The 18761-nt window shown below is 51.6% G+C and overlaps 7 protein-coding genes across 7 annotated transcripts; 5 read left to right on the top strand and 2 right to left on the bottom strand.

Annotated features, from left to right (window-relative positions):
- Nucleotides 1–1150: 1150 nt before the first annotated feature.
- Nucleotides 1151–1842, bottom strand: VFPPC_15428 (hypothetical protein; the record flags this gene model as incomplete). The annotated part of the gene is made up of 2 exons (XM_018293181.1): nt 1151–1470; nt 1512–1842. The coding sequence occupies 2 exons, from the start codon at nt 1840–1842 to the stop codon at nt 1151–1153; spliced, it is 651 nt and encodes a 216-aa protein (XP_018150286.1).
- A 2824-nt stretch (nt 1843–4666) lies between these two features.
- On the top strand, nt 4667–5741 carry VFPPC_01756 (covalently-linked cell wall protein; the record flags this gene model as incomplete). Its single annotated transcript, XM_018281529.2, has 2 exons — nt 4667–4807; nt 4881–5741. The coding sequence occupies 2 exons, from the start codon at nt 4667–4669 to the stop codon at nt 5739–5741; spliced, it is 1002 nt and encodes a 333-aa protein (XP_018150285.1).
- Nucleotides 5742–6223: 482 nt separating this feature from the next.
- Nucleotides 6224–7066, top strand: VFPPC_15427 (U1 zinc finger family protein; the record flags this gene model as incomplete). The annotated part of the gene is made up of 1 exon (XM_018293180.1): nt 6224–7066. The coding sequence occupies one exon, from the start codon at nt 6224–6226 to the stop codon at nt 7064–7066; it is 843 nt and encodes a 280-aa protein (XP_018150284.1).
- Nucleotides 7067–8295: 1229 nt separating this feature from the next.
- On the top strand, nt 8296–9288 carry VFPPC_01755 (dienelactone hydrolase; the record flags this gene model as incomplete). Its single annotated transcript, XM_018281528.1, has 3 exons — nt 8296–8345; nt 8524–8908; nt 8962–9288. The coding sequence occupies 3 exons, from the start codon at nt 8296–8298 to the stop codon at nt 9286–9288; spliced, it is 762 nt and encodes a 253-aa protein (XP_018150283.1).
- A 590-nt stretch (nt 9289–9878) lies between these two features.
- Nucleotides 9879–12902, top strand: VFPPC_01754 (cytomegalovirus gH-receptor family protein; the record flags this gene model as incomplete). The annotated part of the gene is made up of 2 exons (XM_018281527.1): nt 9879–12161; nt 12219–12902. 2 exons carry the CDS (start codon nt 9879–9881, stop codon nt 12900–12902), a joined length of 2967 nt encoding a protein of 988 aa, XP_018150282.1.
- Nucleotides 12903–13270: 368 nt separating this feature from the next.
- On the bottom strand, nt 13271–16944 carry VFPPC_01752 (importin beta-4 subunit; the record flags this gene model as incomplete). Its single annotated transcript, XM_018281526.1, has 3 exons — nt 13271–14153; nt 14380–16696; nt 16899–16944. The coding sequence occupies 3 exons, from the start codon at nt 16942–16944 to the stop codon at nt 13271–13273; spliced, it is 3246 nt and encodes a 1081-aa protein (XP_018150281.1).
- Nucleotides 16945–18051: 1107 nt separating this feature from the next.
- Nucleotides 18052–18264, top strand: VFPPC_15426 (hypothetical protein; the record flags this gene model as incomplete). Its single annotated transcript, XM_018293179.1, has 1 exon — nt 18052–18264. One exon carries the CDS (start codon nt 18052–18054, stop codon nt 18262–18264), a length of 213 nt encoding a protein of 70 aa, XP_018150280.1.
- Nucleotides 18265–18761: the final 497 nt, after the last annotated feature.

Genomic DNA, 18761 nt, shown 5'->3' with positions numbered 1-18761 from the left:
GCCTCGAGGTACGAGGGTTACTCAAGCATGAGTCCGGGATGACATGTATGATTGATAGATAGATCGTAAGATGCGGCATGTAACCAGTCTTGCGCAACCTTGATTTTGCTCCCCATCTATCGTTCCACAGAGTACCCACGCCTCCACGGCTCCTCGATTGCGCTGCGAACTCATCAAGTATTTTCGTGAAAAGCCGCAGTCGGAATACAAGATCCGTAGCAGCCAAGCAACCAAGTTACTAGGTTGGTCCCTGGTTGAAGCCATTTGTGGAGAGTATATCCAGTTTTGTCTGTTCGCAGAAGCGGACGTATAGAAGGCAGATTGCTAGGAGAATGAAGCTCCCACAACATGTCGTGAAACCAAGGCAAAATAATCCATATCAGTTGTGTTTGACAGAAGCTTAAAGGAAGTAGCTGAGCTACCTGAGCCTCATCTTCACTAACTCGTATGGAATGACTGTATGATTTCGCCTCGATGAGACATTCCACCACACGATGAGCAGCTATTCAGACCCGAAGTTTCGACACTCATTGAGGATGGTTCAGACCCCTGCAGAAAATTCTGGGACATGCTCGTATATCGTCTCCAAAAATCAGCATGGCATGTCTACCTCACCATTTTGACTTTGGAGCTATCTTTCCGTGGTCGCTATCTGAGCAAAAGGTCGGATCCGCCGCACAAGCCACGACCCAAACGAGCTCAAGACAACCACAACGGATTGACTAATCAGCCCATTGAGGAAACCGTGTTGAAAAACATTAGTACTGTGAGACACGCGTACGACGCAAACTCCACGACGGATGTCAAAAATCAGCGAGGAGGATCCTGTCGGGAAGGAATTTTGACGAAGCTCTCCTCTCCAGCTTTGTGAGCAGAATGGAGATGGTGTGTGTCCAATAGCCTAGAACCAGGAACAAGCTAGGGACAAAGTCAATCGCCTCGCGTGAGATGGTATGCAGGGTGCAGTAGACGGCCAATTCGAATGCGATTCTGAGAAAAAGTCTGCGTTGGACAGTCAATTGCTGTCAAGGCTGTCATCTGGTCGGTCTGAGTAAGAGCCATGATGCATTTTCCCGCCACTTCATGCATTTGCATTCAACCATGGGATAGTTATTCAACCACCTCAATTATTGATGGCAGGTCGTGGTAGTTACCTAGCAACCAGGCGACGGCGAGGGGAGCAGCACACACACTGCATCTCTGCGGACGGGGAGACTGGCAGACTGGCTGCATCGATTGTTGGAGTAGTTATTGGAGAAGATGGCACACACCATGATAAAACGGCATCAACGGGAGTTTGAGTGTGGTTCAAGTTTGGTTGCTTTCCTTGGAAGAGTTGAATGACGGTGCATAAATCCACACACACTTCTGCCACTAGGCTGTTTTGGGTCAGAACCGGCCAGGGGGAGGCAAACATTGAAGGAACAAGCTCCATTTCCACAGGGGCGGCCAAGCGCTGGAGCCATTGAACTTTCAATTGGGGGTTAGCACTAGCGGTTAGCAGCTTGGGCTTGCACAGTTGCAGCTAACGCCTCGTGCTTGCTTCCGCCGGTTGAGTCTCAACGAACATGAGCCTGACTTGACGCTAGCAACGGCCATTGACCAGTCCATTTCGTCGAGCTGTCCGGTCCGAACGACGCAGCCACTGGACGGGCCAAAAATGTCAAGCCCACCAGACTGGCTGTAGCTCCTGCTCCTTCTTCTTCTTGGCGTTTCCAGCTTGGCGATCTCCCCACCCGGTGGCTCCTGCCCCCACTGCCTCACAGCATCGATCGGCCACAAAGTTGTCCCCTCACATCTTTTCAGAGACCGTCTCATCGAGCATTGTTGACCATCAACCATGTTCCCTCCCACTTATCTCGATGCTGTGCAACCATCTGACGACCTTCCCCCAATGTTCCTCTTCCCGCTTGAGCTGTTTCTGTGCTGACTGCTGTTTACGGATCCTGCCCGACGGACCTAGCGTCTTTTTAACGCACTATCACCTCGTACTCGACACTGGCTAATTGGCACAATCACTCTCAATGACTTCATCACCCGCCCATCCATCCTCCATCGGCATGGCTGGCCATCTTTGCGCCAGGATACCTGTGCCGTCGGTTCCTCTCATGCCAGAGTCGGCCAGTCGACAGAGCCAACCACTTTGTAAATGCGACGTGACAGTGACGATCATTGGCGCAAACACTGCCACCCTTTTCGACTGGTTGTTTTTCGATTCAACAAATAAGTTGGCGCCGTCAACCACATCGTGATACGAGATACCCTCTTTTAGACTGCCAGATTGTTTCGAGATTGTCTAAATGGCCGTCTTTTGATGCCAATTTCGAACTGCTGTTGACCGTTACTGTTCAAACTACCGGCCAAGTCTCCGCAGCAATTACGGGACATCGAGTTCTCTCGGCGATCGTGCCCATGGCTGATGGCCCAGTCCCCTGTCCAAGGCCAAGGCGTCGTCGCCCCGCACTTCCACTTCATGATGAAATGCGTTTAGCTTCGTTTCGGCTTGCCGGACGTGACCAGGGGCCATGCACGCCATGCCCTTTCGGAGCCTTTGCTTCGACGACCTCTCTGAATTGTCACAAAATCTGACGGAGCAAAGCCAGCGAAAGATGGAGTAATACATAAAGTACGCACGGAGCAAGGCGCAGGCAACGAAGTTGTAGGCGAAAAATGGTTACCATCCCACGACCAGCCCAAAGGGTCAAGTACATTTACCTCCCCCACCAACAAAACCATTTGGTAGCAAGTGCTGATACCTGTCTGTCAAGCATGAGTGGACAAGAAAGGGCTGGTCAGGCAGGGATAGTGCAATTGTCTACATACCCTTATCGGCTGGGCTCTCACACTTCCCCAGCTACCTGATATTGGGTTCTGAATGGAACCTAATCGCGAAAAAATCGCGGTCCGAGAGGTGAAATGCAGCAACAGCCGCGGCGTATGAACAATTCCAGAGAGAGAGCAACACGTCGATGAGGCTGGTAACAAGTTCCAGCGCATCCATGGCCGCCCACTGTTACCCACTGTCCCACACCAGACACTTTCTTCGGCTTGCATGGTTACTGAGACATTCCCAGTGATCCGCCACGAGCACGATTGTTGCCAACCTTGCTAAGCTGTACTGTATTCAAGCCATCCTCCATCAATCAAGCCACCCCTGCCAGCCTTCACATTCAACCGAGGACCCGGTTGCTTTCCCACCCTCCCCGAAACGACTTTCCAGCCAAGCTTGATGCTTCTTGAAGGCACAAACTACATGTTCCCCGGCAACAGAGATCATTTGGTTCATTGGGAAGGAACAGTTAGACGCCCGGGAAGACCAGCAAAATAGTATCCTGCATACGGAGTAGGCAATCATGGCAAGCCAGCGTTGCTAGGGTGGTTGGGCTTGAACGCTCATGTGCCAACATCACCAAAATGGGACGTCCTATGTGTCATCGGATAGACTGGCAAGGCTAGCTTTTGCGAGTGGCAGGACCTTTCCATCTTTGTTTGTAGCCTCGTGCCTGTGCTTTTGGGTGTATCTAGCAAAGTGTTTACCGGTCATTTCCAGCATCACGTATTGGTGACGTTCCTATTATATGGATGAGGCGATAGTTTACGTGACAACATGAAGTATGTCTTTTGAGGCACTGTAGAACGACCCGAACCCAGACAAACTGGATACCGGGCAGATAGAAGCCAATGTCTCAAAATTGAACAATGCTGGGACGGCAAAGCTGGGTCAGCCACGTCCTTTGCAGGCATTTGTTGGCTGACCCAGTTCGCCATCACTTGAGAGTCAAGACCACTGACATCAGAAATGCCACCCATCGTGCCAACCTCCGAATTGTGGATTGTCCAATACCTTGCCCACTAACTGAGCCGAGTCACATCCGACACGGGGGCCTTGCATCTACTTGGCGCTAACACATGTCCATAATTTTGGAGACGGACGGATCCATCCAGACTTGCAAGTCTGGCTGGTTTGTCTGGCACTGACATTGCTCCGTACTTGATCTGGGATCCATGATGGACCCAGCCCGGCAGCATGAAGTTGGCGTACGGTTCGATGCTACATCATCCACCACATTACATGAGGTGACGCCAATTGACTCTTATATCAGTGCCCACCCTCCCATTCTCCAATTCCGATCTTCTTTCTTCCTTTCCTAGCTCACTGGTTTTGTCTGATTTTCAGTATCACCACTTTCGCTCTTGACACGTGCTTCACCTCGTCGCACACTCAACCTTGATTGATCGATCCCGTCTATCGCTGGGAAAGACAATTGACCTATCGTTAGGTTTTGATCTTGTGTAGAATCAAGATCATTCACTTGCTTGGCCTCTCGTCACTCGAGTCGACCCTAATCTCATCGTTTGTGTATTCGAACAATCGAAATCGCCTTAATAAAGAGTAATTTCAAGGTATGCGCAGTATTCTCACCTCAGGCTCACTTTTCAGTCACTTCCACCTTCCACCTTCAACCTTCCACAAGTCCCTTCGCAAACCGCCAGACTCTCTTGCCGCAACTCAAGCCCACTTGCTCGCAAACTGTTTTGTTTTTGCTACCAGACCGTTCTTCATTTTTTCATTTTTGCTACCTTTCTCTCTTTTACTCAATCATCCCCCAGCTTTTCTCATCCGTAAGAATCATCAAGATATTAACATACCACCATCAGTAGCAAAATGAAGTGGACATCGGCTGCTTCCCTCGGCCTCGCGGCCACCGCCATGGCTGCTGCTCCCCCAGCTGGCTGCAGCACTTCTCGTGATGGCAAATTCCAGGTCTCCATCTATTCTCTTGGAAACGCCAAGCGTGACCTTGAGGTAAGTCGAGTCTCATTGCTGCTAGCAGGTGACAATGCAAGCTAGAAGAGAGCCGCCACTAACAAGCCCATAGAAGCGCGCTTGTGAAGGTGAAGGCACTCTGGTCATGACCCTTAACAATGGTGTCCTCAAGGATTCCCACGACCGAACTGGTTATATTGCCTCCAACTACCAGTTCCAGTTTGACGCGCCTCCTCAGCACAACGCCATCAAGTCTTCTGGCTTCTCAGTCTGCCAAAATGGCTCTCTTGCTCTGGACGGCTCTACTGTTTTCTACCGATGCCTCTCTGGTAACTTTTACAATCTGTATGACCGCCACTGGGCTGCTCAGTGCTCCCCCATTGAGATTGTCGCTACGTCCTGCACTGGAGGCAACACCGGAGGCAATGGTGGCAATGGTGGTAACGGCGGTAAGCCCGTTGGTACCAGCATGGTTCAGACCACGATCGTCACTGTCATCGCCGACGGTCAGCCTCAGATTCACACCACGGTCATTCCCATCCCCATGTGCCAGATTGGTGATGGCCAGGTCCAGGTCCGCACCACTCCTTGTGCTTCCGTTCCTGCACCTACCATGGCTCCTCCGGTTTCCCAGATCTCGGATGGCCAGATCCAGGCTCCCCCAAAGACTGCCGCACCCCCTCCTCCTGTGAGCCAGATTGGTGATGGACAGCCCCAGGCTCCTACTCACACCCAGGCTCCTCCTCCTCCTCCCGTCAGCCAGATCTCGGATGGACAGCCCCAGGCTCCTACCCACACCCAGGCTCCTCCTCCTCCTCCGCCTCCCGTCACTCAGATTTCTGATGGTCAGCCTCAAGCTCCTACCAATGTTACTACTGGTCCTACTGCTGTCCCTACTGCCGCGGCCAACAAGGTCTTCCCTGGCTTTGCTGCTGCCGTCGTGGCCATCTTCGGCGCCGCTCTTTACCTGTAAATTGGCATGGCATACGATAGGAGTTTGCTCATTCTGTAAAGGAAGGAAGCTAATGTTGTATGGAATTCCTGAATGGGGCTGTATGGCTTTGTTGGATGAGAAGTTGGCAATTAATCACGTCCTCGGTGACAATCGGAGCGTTTTCACTCCTTGCCGTTATTGATGCATTCACGAGATACTGGACTTAATGAAATTCGCGAGGGATTGGTAATACATAGCTGGTCAACACATACTAGGTAGTATGCCGTACAAATACAAATAACAACTGCCCTGTTGGGCAATGTAACAAATGTGGTCTTGATTTCGTGACGTTTGAGTTTCCAAGTCGACAGTGGTCGTTGGTGGAGGCGGAATCTTGCATGACTGAGGCACACTGCAAAATGCTTGCCACCGGATTACGTAATACAGACTCAAGCTCAAGGCAGGAATTGTGACACTTCAGACTGTCACAGACTCTACATAAAAACCACACGCTACATGCAATGACAGAATATTGGAAAGCATCACCAAACTACTGGTGCAAACACTGCGCCTGCTACGTCCGCGACACGAAGCTCGAGCGCCAAAACCATGAAGCCACAGCCAAGCACCAAAACGCAATCAAGCGCTCACTACGAGACCTGCACCGCAACCACGAGCGAGAAGAACGCGAAAAAGAACGTGCGCGGAGAGAAATCGACCGTCTAAATGGAGTAGTTACCAGCTCCTCGCCCGGTCCATCACGACCGGGACGCGCTTCCGTTCCAGCGGGCGCAAGCGAATCATCGCTGAAGAAACAACGGGAGCAGTTGGCTGAGCTGGGTGTCGCAGTGCCGGATGACTTTCGAGGGGAAATGGCCATGCCTGGCGAGTGGACGGTCACGAGTACACGGGTCGTTGAGAGCGCGGGAGAGGGAGCGGACGAGGACAAGAAGGCGAGAGTTGCGACGGGGGTACGGAAGAGAGAGGACAGGGAGGAGGATAGAGAGGAGGAGGATGCTGTGAAGGGCTTGTTTAAGAAGCCTAGGAGGTGGGGGAGGGATTCGAAGAATATGCCTGAGGGGGAGGATGAGGAGCTGGATGCGTTGCTGAGTGGGACGGTGAGGTTGAAGGGGGAAGAGGGTGTGAAGGAGGAGGTGAAGGAGGAGGTCAAGGAGGGGGTTAAAAAGGAGGACGATATCAAGGGTGAACCGTATACGGCGACGAGTGGGATACATGATGGGGTGGTGAAGGGGGAGGAGGAGGATGGAGGAGCGAAGGTCAAGGTTGAGGAGGAGGCTGGTGATTCGGGAGTTGCGCCGGTGGTGTTTAAGAAGAGGAAGCCGAAGGGGTTGCGGACAAAGTAGATGGGGGTGTATTTTAGGATTTGCATTATGATACCCGGTATTTTGGAACATGAATAGAGAGCGTTGCTTGTTGATTGATGAGTTTTGGGGGTTTTATGTTGGTCATTTAGATTGGGACCTTGGGGGCTATACCCTCATTATGGAAAACCTAGATGGTGGGTTTGTCACACGGTATAACACAGGTATTGGGGTATCGAAGCTGCGTGGTTAAAGGCATTGTTGCTGAGATGATAGATGGTGGCATGGTGTGTGAATTCAGGAGGGCTGGTGGTATAATTTTACATCTACATAAGAAATGGGCCCTAAGCGATGTCGCTACAGTTGTTGTATCACCACCGCTGCAAAACATTGAGCGGAACGAAGCATTACCAAGCCTCGCATGTATTTCGGTCAAGAACCGGCATTATTAAGAATCCGAATCCTCAATGGTAGTGTAAAATCTCACAACGTCGGGATGATCCGACGGCCCAGACCACAACTCTAATCGGCTCACATCCGATGCTTACGCGACGTTTTCCGTGGCCGCATCCAGGCCATATAACATGACTTGCAGCACTTCAAGTTGGTAATATTCCATGAATCTATTTTTGCCATATCCTATGCCAGAATTACTAATTTCTGAGCACGACAAGCGGGTATTCCTACTTTAAAACTGACCGAGGACAACTGTCCGTGGACCATCGGGTACAATGGATGCCGTCTGTGCCGACACTCTTGCTGGACTCCGTGTCGGCACCGAGATATTCTGGCTCCGTCACAGTGACCTTCGGACTTAAGATCCGCAAAAGCCTCGCTGGAAATCTTTATGTTGAGCCAATTACAGAAGAGACGTGGGCTCGTTGGAGCGTGACGGAACTGTATGGATATGGACTGGACCTTCGGAAGCGGAAAAGGGCATCTTGGGTCAAAGGTGCATAGCCGTCTGGTGCTAGATGGCTTGATTGTTTTGCTGGACTCTCGTTGGTTGAATACCTACCTAGGTCGGTAGGCTGCGAAACATTGAACGGAAGTGTCAAGTCAAGTTCGTTGGTGACATTTTATGGTGGGACATTCGCAAGTTAGTGAGGGGCATTGCGTCAGGCTTTGCTGGATAAGAAGCCGAGCTTGTCCAGTCCGCCACTTGTGCAATTTAAATTCAATTCAATTCCCCGACTTGCAAAATTTCCATTGCATCATTTACTAGAAGCGAAGAGACTTACTAGCTTGGAAAATTGGAAGAAAGCGACAAGATGGCTTCTAACCCGCCTGGCAGATGCTGCACCCTCGGAAAATTGTTTGAGTATGTTGGAGCTCCCCGCATTCTAATACATCCCAAGCACAAAGCTGTGAGACGAGCGAACCTCTTGGGCACTATGGCGGATAATTATCCAACGCGCCAGACAGCTCATCTTTTCCCCTCAAAAATATTATCATTTATTTTGAAAGCAATTTTTGCATCACGGCTAATTTATCCACAGGGGCAAGCCCACTGGCAAACTCACCAAAATCGACAACAAAATCGATGCCTATGTAGCTACACCTCCCGAGGGCAAGGCCAAGACCGGCTACGGAATTCTCTACATCCCCGATGTCATTGGCGTCTGGCAAAACAGCCAGCTGATGGCCGACCAGTTTGCCGAGTGTGGCTACACGACTGTTGTAATTGACCCGTTCAACGGCGATCCTGTGCCACTCAACCGGCCAGAAGGCTTCGACCTGATGTCCTGGCTGAACGGGGGCTCTGACGGCAAGAACCCGCATACTGTGCCTTATGTCGACCCCATTGTCGAGGCTGGTATCAAGTACATGAAGGGACTGGGCGTGAAGAGGGTTGGAGCTGTGGGATACTGCTTCGGAGCCAAGGTACATTTGCTTAAGATACAATATGGACCTTTTTTTGCTAACGGTATGAATAGTATGTCGTCCGCCACTATAAGAATGGCATCGATGTCGGTTACATTGCCCACCCTTCGTTCGTCGAGGAGGCGGAACTCGCTGCCATTACCGGTCCCCTCTCCATTGCTGCTGCTGAGACGGACAGCATTTTCCCTGCGGAGAAGAGGCACAAGTCGGAGGAGATTCTGAAGGGTACTAAGCTGCCGTATCAGATTAATTTGTATTCTGGCGTGGAGCATGGATTTTCTGTGCGTGGTGATTTGAAGGTCAAGGTGCAGAAGTTTGCAAAGGAGCAGGCATTTTTCCAGGCTGTGACTTGGTTTGATAACTATTTGGTTGAGGAGTAGGGGAGCCGAAGCCGGGGGTGGTGAGAGAGGATAATAAGGTGGACGTGGTGAAGCTAGAAAGCTTCTCGTCTGTCGTTACGAAATAGTAATTGGTGGGTAACAAATCAATGGAACGATTTCGAGTTAAATTGTGCAATATTGATGAAATGTGTCATCTAAGGAGTGAATAATATTGATATTCCGGCTTGAGTTCAATATGGAGGAGCGTAGCGACAGTTGAAGCAAACATTGAAGAGTGAAGCCACTGCCGGTTCCACGTTAACGCCCTGAGACAGTGCAAGTCGCTGCACCGCCTCCTGTGCCAGCCTCCCCTGCACCTTACAAATGCCAGAACAGCACTATTCAATGTTGCCGCACCAGAGTTGACCCCAACCAACCAGAGTGTCCTGCATCTGGCCGATTTTGACCACACCACTTGGCAACTTGACGTCAATTGAACTTCCCTCTCAAACCATCACCGACGCCAACCTCAACGTCCATTACAATCCATACACGAGAGCGCATTCAACGAAAAACGGGCGTGTCGCTTTATCAGATCCCCATGTTCCCGCAGGCCACATCATAAGGGTCTCGCCGTGATGGCAGCAACCATGGATCCCATCAACACTCGTTTCTCGTCGCCGCTTTCGACTCCAGCTCCTCCATCGGCCACCTCATCAACAGGCCCAGGTCAAGGATACCCTTCACCACCTGTAACCGCTCACGATGAGACATCCGCGTCGGAAGATGAGACGGGTAGAGGACGGTCCAAGTTCCCCATGCTGTCCGAGGTGGAAGTTGGTCTCGATGACCACATTGACGGCATACTATCACCGGCTAGCAAGGCTGGGTCCCGTGCTGCGTCAACGACCAAATCTCGCAACAGAGGGGTTAGTGGCTCGACGAACAAGACAAACGACAGCGTACAGCGACTCACAGCTGCTGAGATGCGGGAGCTGACGAGCTCTCCCGACTCCTTACCAATTGCGCCTGCCCCCGAGCGTCGTTCGATAGACCAGGAGATGGCGGCCAAGACCGCTGATCAGCGGGAACAACTTCGACAGCGTCTACAGAGCCGTTCTCCGGATCCCAGAAGGCTGGACAAGATTCAAACGAATGGCACGGCTTTTGAGACTTGGACCACTGCCGGACCCAACGGGCTCTGGCAGATGAAAGATGGACCCCAACGGCCGTGTTCGCCGCGAACTGTGTCGACGCCCCCTACATCTCGGGTTCAGCAATATGCGCATGAAAGTAGCTCTCAACCCGCTTCACCTAGACGATTTTCGTATAACCCGTTGAGTCGACCTCCGCCGCTCAACTTAAACGGAGAAGCGGCCAATGGTTCTGTTCACGGGCACCCAATGTCCCCAGCAATCAAGACAGGACCGGCGGTTTTGAATACGAATCAACCTTCAACAGCCTCCTCTGGTCACGGCCATGTCGGTCCCAGCCCACCGTCGCCGATTCCATCCATGATTCCTCTCCCACCCATGTCTCTTCCCACACACTTGCAGCTGGAGCTGGCCGCCCAGAGACCAAGTCCTCTGTACATCCACCAATCCCATTTGAATGATATCCCTTACGAATCCTACACGGCCAAACTAGAGAGACTAAAGAACGTCTTATTACTACCTCCGTATCTGGAGCGAACCCTGTATTTTGGTGCTTTGGCATGTTTAGACGCATGGCTGTATACCTTTACTATTCTTCCCATTCGGTTTTTCATAGCGTTAGGCGTCTTGATAAAATGGTGGGCTCATGTGGTATCCAAGGAAGTTAGATGGCTCGTTGGATATGTACGAGATGGCCTAGGAAGGCTCTGGGAGCGTGGGCGATCAAACCAGTCTCGGAGACCTAGTGATGTCTCTGAGCAGGACCGCTCACGAAGTTGCAGTCGTGTGAGGGAGCCGTCTCATGACAGAGGGGGTGTATCCGCCTCAGTTCTCCGAGATCGATTGCATCACACGAGATTGGAAACGCATGCCGACGGGAATGAGTTACCGAAGTCGCCGCTGCCCAATGGCCGACACCCCGGGCCAAAGTCTGGCACTTTTCGACACAAAAGAACAAGGTCGACTCCTTCAAGCTTGTCGGCATTTCATAAGGCAGACTTGCTACAGGGAGCGGTCATTATTTGCAGCTCATTGGCCCTGATGACTCTCGATGCCAGCCGTATGTATCACTTTATCCGGTTACAATCCGCCATCAAGCTCTACGTTATATACAACATCCTTGAAGTCGGCGACCGTCTCCTCTCAGCCCTTGGCCAGGATATCCTAGAATGCCTCTTTAGCAACGAAACCCTATCACGCAACTCCTCTGGTCGATCCAAGATTCTCCTTCCGCTCGGCATGTTTCTGCTCGCCCTCGCCTACAATTGTCTACACTCCATCGCGCTGTACTACCAGGTCATCACGCTGAACGTTGCAGTCAATTCGTACTCAAACGCACTTCTTACACTCCTCTTATCCAACCAATTCGTCGAGATCAAAAGCACTGTGTTCAAGCGGTTCGAAAAGGACAATCTCTTCCAATTGACATGTGCAGACATCGTGGAGCGCTTCCACCTCTGGATCATGCTTCTCATTATTGGCATGCGCAATATTGTGGAAGTAGGCGCTTTTTCCGTTCCAGGAGCAGGATTCGATTTAACACACGATGATGGCTCAAGTGCAGTGCCGCTACACCCGCCATCGATTCTGCCACATAGCTTTACAGTGTTGCCTTCGTGGCTCATGTCTGGCGAAGCATTGTCTCCATTCTTGATTGTGGTTGGCAGCGAGATGCTGGTCGATACAATCAAGCATGCATACGTCACCAAATTCAACAACATCAAGCCGACGTTCTACGGGAGAACCTTGGATATCTTGTGCAAGGACTACTACACAAACGTACGGACACATAAGTATCCTCTTGACATTGTGGGCATCCAATTAACCCTTTGACAGGCCTTTGTGACTCCCTCACTTACACGTCGGCTCGGCTTGGCCGTCATCCCTCTCTCATGCCTCTTCATCCGCGCCTCTGTCCAAACCTACCACATGTTCCTGGCCACCCACGTTCCCATGCCTATTCCGCCATCGACGCAAACTTCACTAACCGAAGAATCCGCCGTCCCTTCATCCCCCGCCATGATCGCCGCCCTAAGTCGTTTCGACGCCTTGATCCGGGACTCCCTCGGCCGTGCAACATACGGCTACCCCTATGGTTCGCCGCTCAACTCCCGCCCCTGGTACGCCTGGACATCCGACGACTTCATCGCCGCGTTGACAATGGTGGTGGTATTCTTCATCGTCTTCCTCGTCCTTCTCATACTCAAGCTTCTCTTGGGCATGGTCCTCCTCAAATACTCGCGAAACCGATACGCCAAGATGAAACAGAAGGAAAGCATAGTTGCTCAGGGGAAAGCCGAGGTTGAGTCTTACGATGCCATTGGTAGACGCGTCGGCGGGAGGGGTGATGTTGAAGTCACGGATGATAAAGCGAGGTGGATACATGCAGATAAATCAGAGGGATTGAAGGGCGGGAAGGGCCCGGGAGGCAAGAAGGGTGATGATAAAGGTGGGAAGAAGGCGGATGGTGATTACATGGGTGTAGCGAGGTATGAAATGGTCGCCAAGAGGATATGGTAGTGTAGGCGGCATTGTATTATACGTAATAATTATCATGTACACATAAATTGTTTTAATACTGGTCTACGGGAAGAATGATCTTGGCACGTAACTCTGTAATCACACAGGTTCATCATGTTTGAGAGTTGGCGGTCGAGGAATCACATATGTAGATTAAGAGACGCAATTTTGAGTATTGTGTATTTGCTTATGCAATTTCTATTAACAGGTGAACATATCCCCCTTTTTACTGAAACATCGCTACCGCCCCTTTACTTTTGTCATTGATTCGCAAATCTCATCAAGTATAGTCATATCTTCATGGCCTAGGGCGTATTTCAAAAAAACACGTTCCATCATATCTAATTCCAATGCCCTTCCCATCACCTTTACTGTCTCAGGGCCTGCACCATGCGCTGCACCAACTGTCGGGTATCTTGCTCCAGCTGCTCCTCGGGCTCTCCCAGGACCTTCTCAAAAATGCCAACCAGCTGAGGTGTGAGCTGCTGCACCGTGGAGTTGGACTGGTCGTACAACTTGTAGATGCACTGGAAGATGGGCTCATTCTCCTCGTAGTCTTCCGTGAGAGGGAGGACACGAACAACCGCGGGCAAAGCCTGCTCAACGAATCCATTATCTGGGTGCTTGATCATCATGCGGCATAGGCAGCCGGCAACGTTGTCGGTGATGCGCATCTCGTGGACAGACAGCAAGGGCTCGAGCTTCTCGTACAGTTGGGGGAACAGAGGGATCGTCTTGCTGGTGTCATTGGAGTTGAGGATAAGGAGACCAAGGGCATATGCGGCATTGGACTTGGTGAGCTGATCATGGTCTGACAAGCGGCGGACGAGGGCCTGGCTAAGCGACTGGGTGAACTCAGTAATAGCCTCACCAGTGTACTTGGCAACTTCGGCAATGGTGCCGACGGCGGTAGATCGGTGCACATCCTCAGTAGAGCTGATCAACTTGAGGACAGGCTTCTCAAAGATCTTCCACAGCTCGCCAAACTGGGTTCCCAGAGCGGCGGCCAGGCCAGAGACGACATCCAGGGCAGTGTCAACGACCAGCCAGTCGTACTCGGAGGAGCCTGCATCAACCTCTTGCTCCTCGTCCTCAGCACCAAGATCTTGTTGGCAAGGGTGTGAGCGGGTGACAATAAGGCCAACGACTGAAACAAGTTCTTGAAGCATGGTGTCCTTGGAGATGAGAACCGCAGGGCCGCAGGCCTTCAAGGTTGCAGCAACGTTGCGGTTGACCTCGGTGATGACAGATCTGTTGTTTCGCAGTTAGTTTTTAGTCTAGCCACTATGCGAACTTGTACAGCGGAATCTTTAAACACAAAACCATATTGAATGGTGTCCAAATCAGAAGTAGATTAAACGCTTTCTCAGCACCCGCAATTTGCGTCTGAGTGAGCTGGGTATAACGCAAGGTATTCATCATTTTGGACATTGGGAAACACACAAAGAAAAGGGCGAAATGCAGTAGGAGTACATACCGGTCGCTATCACTGGTCCAGATATCCATGGTAGCTTTGTACAGAGTCTCGCCAATCTTGCCAATGGAGGCAGGAGGAGCAGGGTTAGGGGGCATGCCAGGCTGCCACTTGGAACCGGAGCTCTCTTCCCACACTTGGAAGACACGGCTATAAATGCGCCAGAGAGTCGAGATGGCGTTTTTGCGGCATCCTTCGTAGGTGTGTTCGGCAAATGGGAGGATTTGCTCGATCGACTTTTCTACATAGCTCTCCAGGTGGTTCGTGTTGCAAGAGTTGGAGATGACGTCGCCAAGAGTATCAATGGCAATCTCCTGCTCAAGGGCAACAGCAGTGACAGCATCGAAGTCCTCGAGGCCGGCAAGGTCATCCATATCCTCCCAGTCGTCTTCACCACCAGTGGCGATGATGTGATCTTCTTCGGAGCTGGGAGCCTTGAGCTTGACGCGCTTGCCACCAATGATGGCGCCTTCGCCCAGCTGGCTGGGATCAATACCAGGCAGGTCAATCTCCTCCTCCTCCAGCTCGAGAGAAGCGAAAAGACCCTTGAAGATTCCTTCAAGGAAGTGATCGAAATCAGTGCCGTAGACCTTGGACAGGTTAGACCACAGGATGAAGCTGGTCTCCTTGAGGCGGGGGTTGTCAAGGTGAAGAGCCTCCTCGCTGGCCTTCATGAGATCCACAACGTAAGGCTGGAAAGACTCGGGGCCAACGGCGATGGCAATTCGGCCCAAGCTGTCACAGGTGGCACTGCGGAGGTCCATGGCTTCGTCAGATTCCTTGAGCATGACGAAGCGGCCGAGAGCCTTCATAGCTCCCTCGAAGAAAGGCTGGAACTCCTTGTCCATTGACGCAGCAATGGCGCCGACAGCAGAGGCGGCAGCAGCCTTAACACCATAGTCCTCATGATCTAGAAGCTTGACCATAGGCCCGATAAGGTTCGGGCCGTATTGAGCCATGATCTTGGTGTCAATTCCGTCGCCAAATGTATCAAGGGCACCACAAGCGCAACGGACAATGCTGATGCTCTTCTTGTCAGTGGCACCCTGGGAAGCAGACTCGAGGTTCTTGAGGACAGCGGAAATGATTTGCTCGTGATGTGAGGACATCTCATCGGCCATCTCTTCGGCAAGGTGGATGAGGCCAACGAGAGCAGCGTGGCGGACGCGAATATCCGAGTCGCACAGCAAGCTGACGACGGTGGGTAGCAGTGGCTGGAGCTGGGTAGAAATGAACTCGGGAGCACCCTCGGCAGCATTGCCCAGAGAGAGCATAGCAGACATTCGATAGCCAGGCTCGGAGTGTGCGGCAAAGCCAGGGAACTGCTCAAGCATGGGCACGGCGACCAGGCGAGGAGGCAACTCGCTGGCTAGGGTGTTGACAAGGGTGATGGCGGTGCGAGAAGGACTCATGTCCTCATCGTCGTCGTCATCGTCCAGCTCAGTGATAATCTGCATTGACTTGATCATGATTTCTCCAACAATCTGCTTCATGCCTTGCAACTTCATGCGACGGTAGCGCACGCACTGGATAAGCAAGCTGAGGGCCTGGGTACGGGCGTCATCCTCGGCATTGGTGTTGGCGGCCAAACCGAGCATGAACTGTAGGAGATCCTGAAGGTGGGTTGCCAGGAAACTGGGGTCGCAAGCCAAGTAGGAGTGGAAAACCTCGAAGATGATCCTGTAGCTTTCCTCATCCTCAGCCTCGACAGCAGCCTTGAGAATGTTGACAATGTTGGGGATGAAGCCCTGGACAGCCTTGAGGGACTCGGGGTCCTCCTCGGGCTCGATGTTCATCAGGATAGCGCTAACGGCCTGAACAATATTGATGCGAACTTCTTTGCTCTCAGGGTCTTCAATACGAGACTGGAACAGCTGAAGGAGCTGGTGGGTATACCCTTCGAAGTGCTCTGGGCTCCCCTCCAACATGGAGAAGAGGATGAAGGAGCCGACCTCTCTTGACTGAACACTGTCGCTGTTGTTGAGGGGCAGAAGCTGCTTCAAGAACTCTTCGCCTTCGCCATTTTCCATGTCGAGGCCGACAATTCCAGCAATAAGGCGGGACAGGGCGTGACGGGTGGTGGCAGAGGTCTCCTTCAGCGCGCCCTCGAGAAGGTGAGAGCGGGCCAGAGGCTTCTTGTCCTCAACAGTGCTGTCCCAGTGGCGGCGGGCGTGTCGAAGGGCCTGGACGGCGGCGAGCTGTCGAATGGCACCATCTTCATGAGTGAGGGCGATCTCGATGAGCAAGATGAGCGACTCAGGTTTGGAGTAATAGTTCTTTTGAAGATCGGCTGTGACGGCCTTGACCTGTTCCGTGTTTGCTAACGAGAGGTTGTGTCAGTAATGATTTCGGTTAAGAACATTAGGACTAAACATGTTGGTATGATCTTGGAGTATGCCAGAAACTGTTCTCGCTTGTTCATTGCTGACGCCATGACACGGAGTCTGGTAATCAACATTGAGGGGCATGAAGAGGAGGGGAATCTCAAATTGACGGCTGCCAACTGAGCAGTATGTACTTACGAACTTGGCTGGCCTGCAGCAGGCGGGCGAGCTGATCCTTATCCATCTTTGCCGCTTCGCTATGCAACGCTCTTGCGACAAAATATCAAAGAAGAGAAGGATGGCGGGGGAGGAGACGGTGAAGAAGAAGAAAAAAACTTGCGGCCTGCCCCTCGAAATTATATCGCGGCCCGCCAGGGTAAAAAAAAAATTATTATGGAGGTCCAACTCGTGGCCTCGAGGCGCGCCAGCCAAGGGACCTCCAGCCCAGAGCCCCGCTTCAATGAGGGGCAAGAGGCAAAAACATTGAACCCGTAATTTGCAGATTGCAGGTTGTGGCCTGGTCTGCATCAACCCCGTCTGGTCGAAATTCTTAGGCTGATGATAGCGGGATAAGAAGTGACACCATCAAGGACACCATCGTGTCCTCCAGAGCCGCCAGGATGGTAACTCGTGGTTAGTCAATTTGTTGATCCAGACCTGGATTGGTCTGCTCAAGGTATTGATCTTGGGCCGATTGAAGGGAGGAGGACAATTGTCCTAATCTCGACTGGCACCGTCAAACCAAAACAATGGCCACGAAGCCAGCATTTTTCTAGCTCAAGCCTATGATGAAGCGCCAAACAGTTGGTGTTGAGTCACTTTGTCCAGGAGCTCAGTAGTGCTCCGTCCTGGCACACTGCCAAATATTGACCGACGATTTTTGCGAACATGACGCCAAAGGATGTGGGTTGCATCACTTGTAGACTGGGAGGTCAAAGTGAACGAGAACTGGCGAGTCGATCACCACTGCTCGTGGAAGGTGCTGTGTGGTTGCATTGGTTGCAGGAACGGGCCTAACATTGGGTCTCAAGACATCGAATGAAACGAAGAGAATTCTCACCTGGCGCTTCTGTGCGCTTTAAATACCGGTCCTTGGGAGGGACGCAAATGTCCAGGGGTTTCCCAGCCACCGACTATCCAGTCCTCGCAGCTTTGGGTCAGGGTCAGAGACAGGGACCGGGGGGCAAGTTGACGCGTTTTGGCACGCGTAAAATCTTTTTTTTTTTTTATCAGTCTCTTTGTGTGGTTGCAACACCACAGGATAGACGAGCAAAACGTGGAAGCAGTCATGCGTACTACTGCCGTGCACTAAGCATTTAGGAACATGTGTGCTCCATAATCAATTCCTCCCATGTGTAAAACTACACTCACAGCATTGCCTGGCGTTATTCAACTGATGTTTACAATATGCTTCAGTACCCAGCATACACATAGCCTTACTCCGGGCTATACTCTGGACTTACTTGTGCTTGCTGGTGTGACTTGCAGTAAACTGTCCATCGTCACACAACTGCACCATGCCATGTCCTCCACTGGTATCACCATATCCTGCCCATCATGGTGACATCTGCTGAATCGAGGAGAAGCGACTAAGTTCCTCACTTTTCACAACGAAACACGTTCAAACCAAGCCACCAGTGTGTTTTTGGTGTTTTTCCATGCCAATAACATTTACAGTAATTTCCTTGCTCTGCCTCCAGTCGATACGATTTCATTCATAAACCAGTCATTGTATCGGTGACGGTGTTGCCTCACGTGTAGCTGACACCACTTGTTCTGCTGTGGTCTGGAGGGCCGTAACAGCCTAAGCCCTGCGTGCACCTCAGGGCCATGATTAGACCGAGAGGAAATTATATAGTCATTGAGGTGTCGCTGCTGTTATTCGTTTCGAGGAAACTCAAGCAGTTCAGCTAAAGGAGTGTCATTGCAGATGGGGGCGTTATTGCTTCTGGTTGCTGCTGCGATGACAATCTTCATTCGCGGCCGTGCGTAAAGTCTGAGCAAAAGCGTCGATATGCTTCAATTTTTTATGTTTTCAGTATATCCCTTCTATCCGGTTAA

The sequence above is a fragment of the Pochonia chlamydosporia genome, chromosome 1, assembly GCF_001653235.2.
Source record: "Pochonia chlamydosporia 170 chromosome 1, whole genome shotgun sequence".
Lineage (NCBI taxonomy): Eukaryota > Fungi > Ascomycota > Sordariomycetes > Hypocreales > Clavicipitaceae > Pochonia > Pochonia chlamydosporia.
The sequence above is the reverse complement of the archived record's forward strand: the minus strand, read 5'-3'. Positions and strand labels throughout refer to the sequence as shown.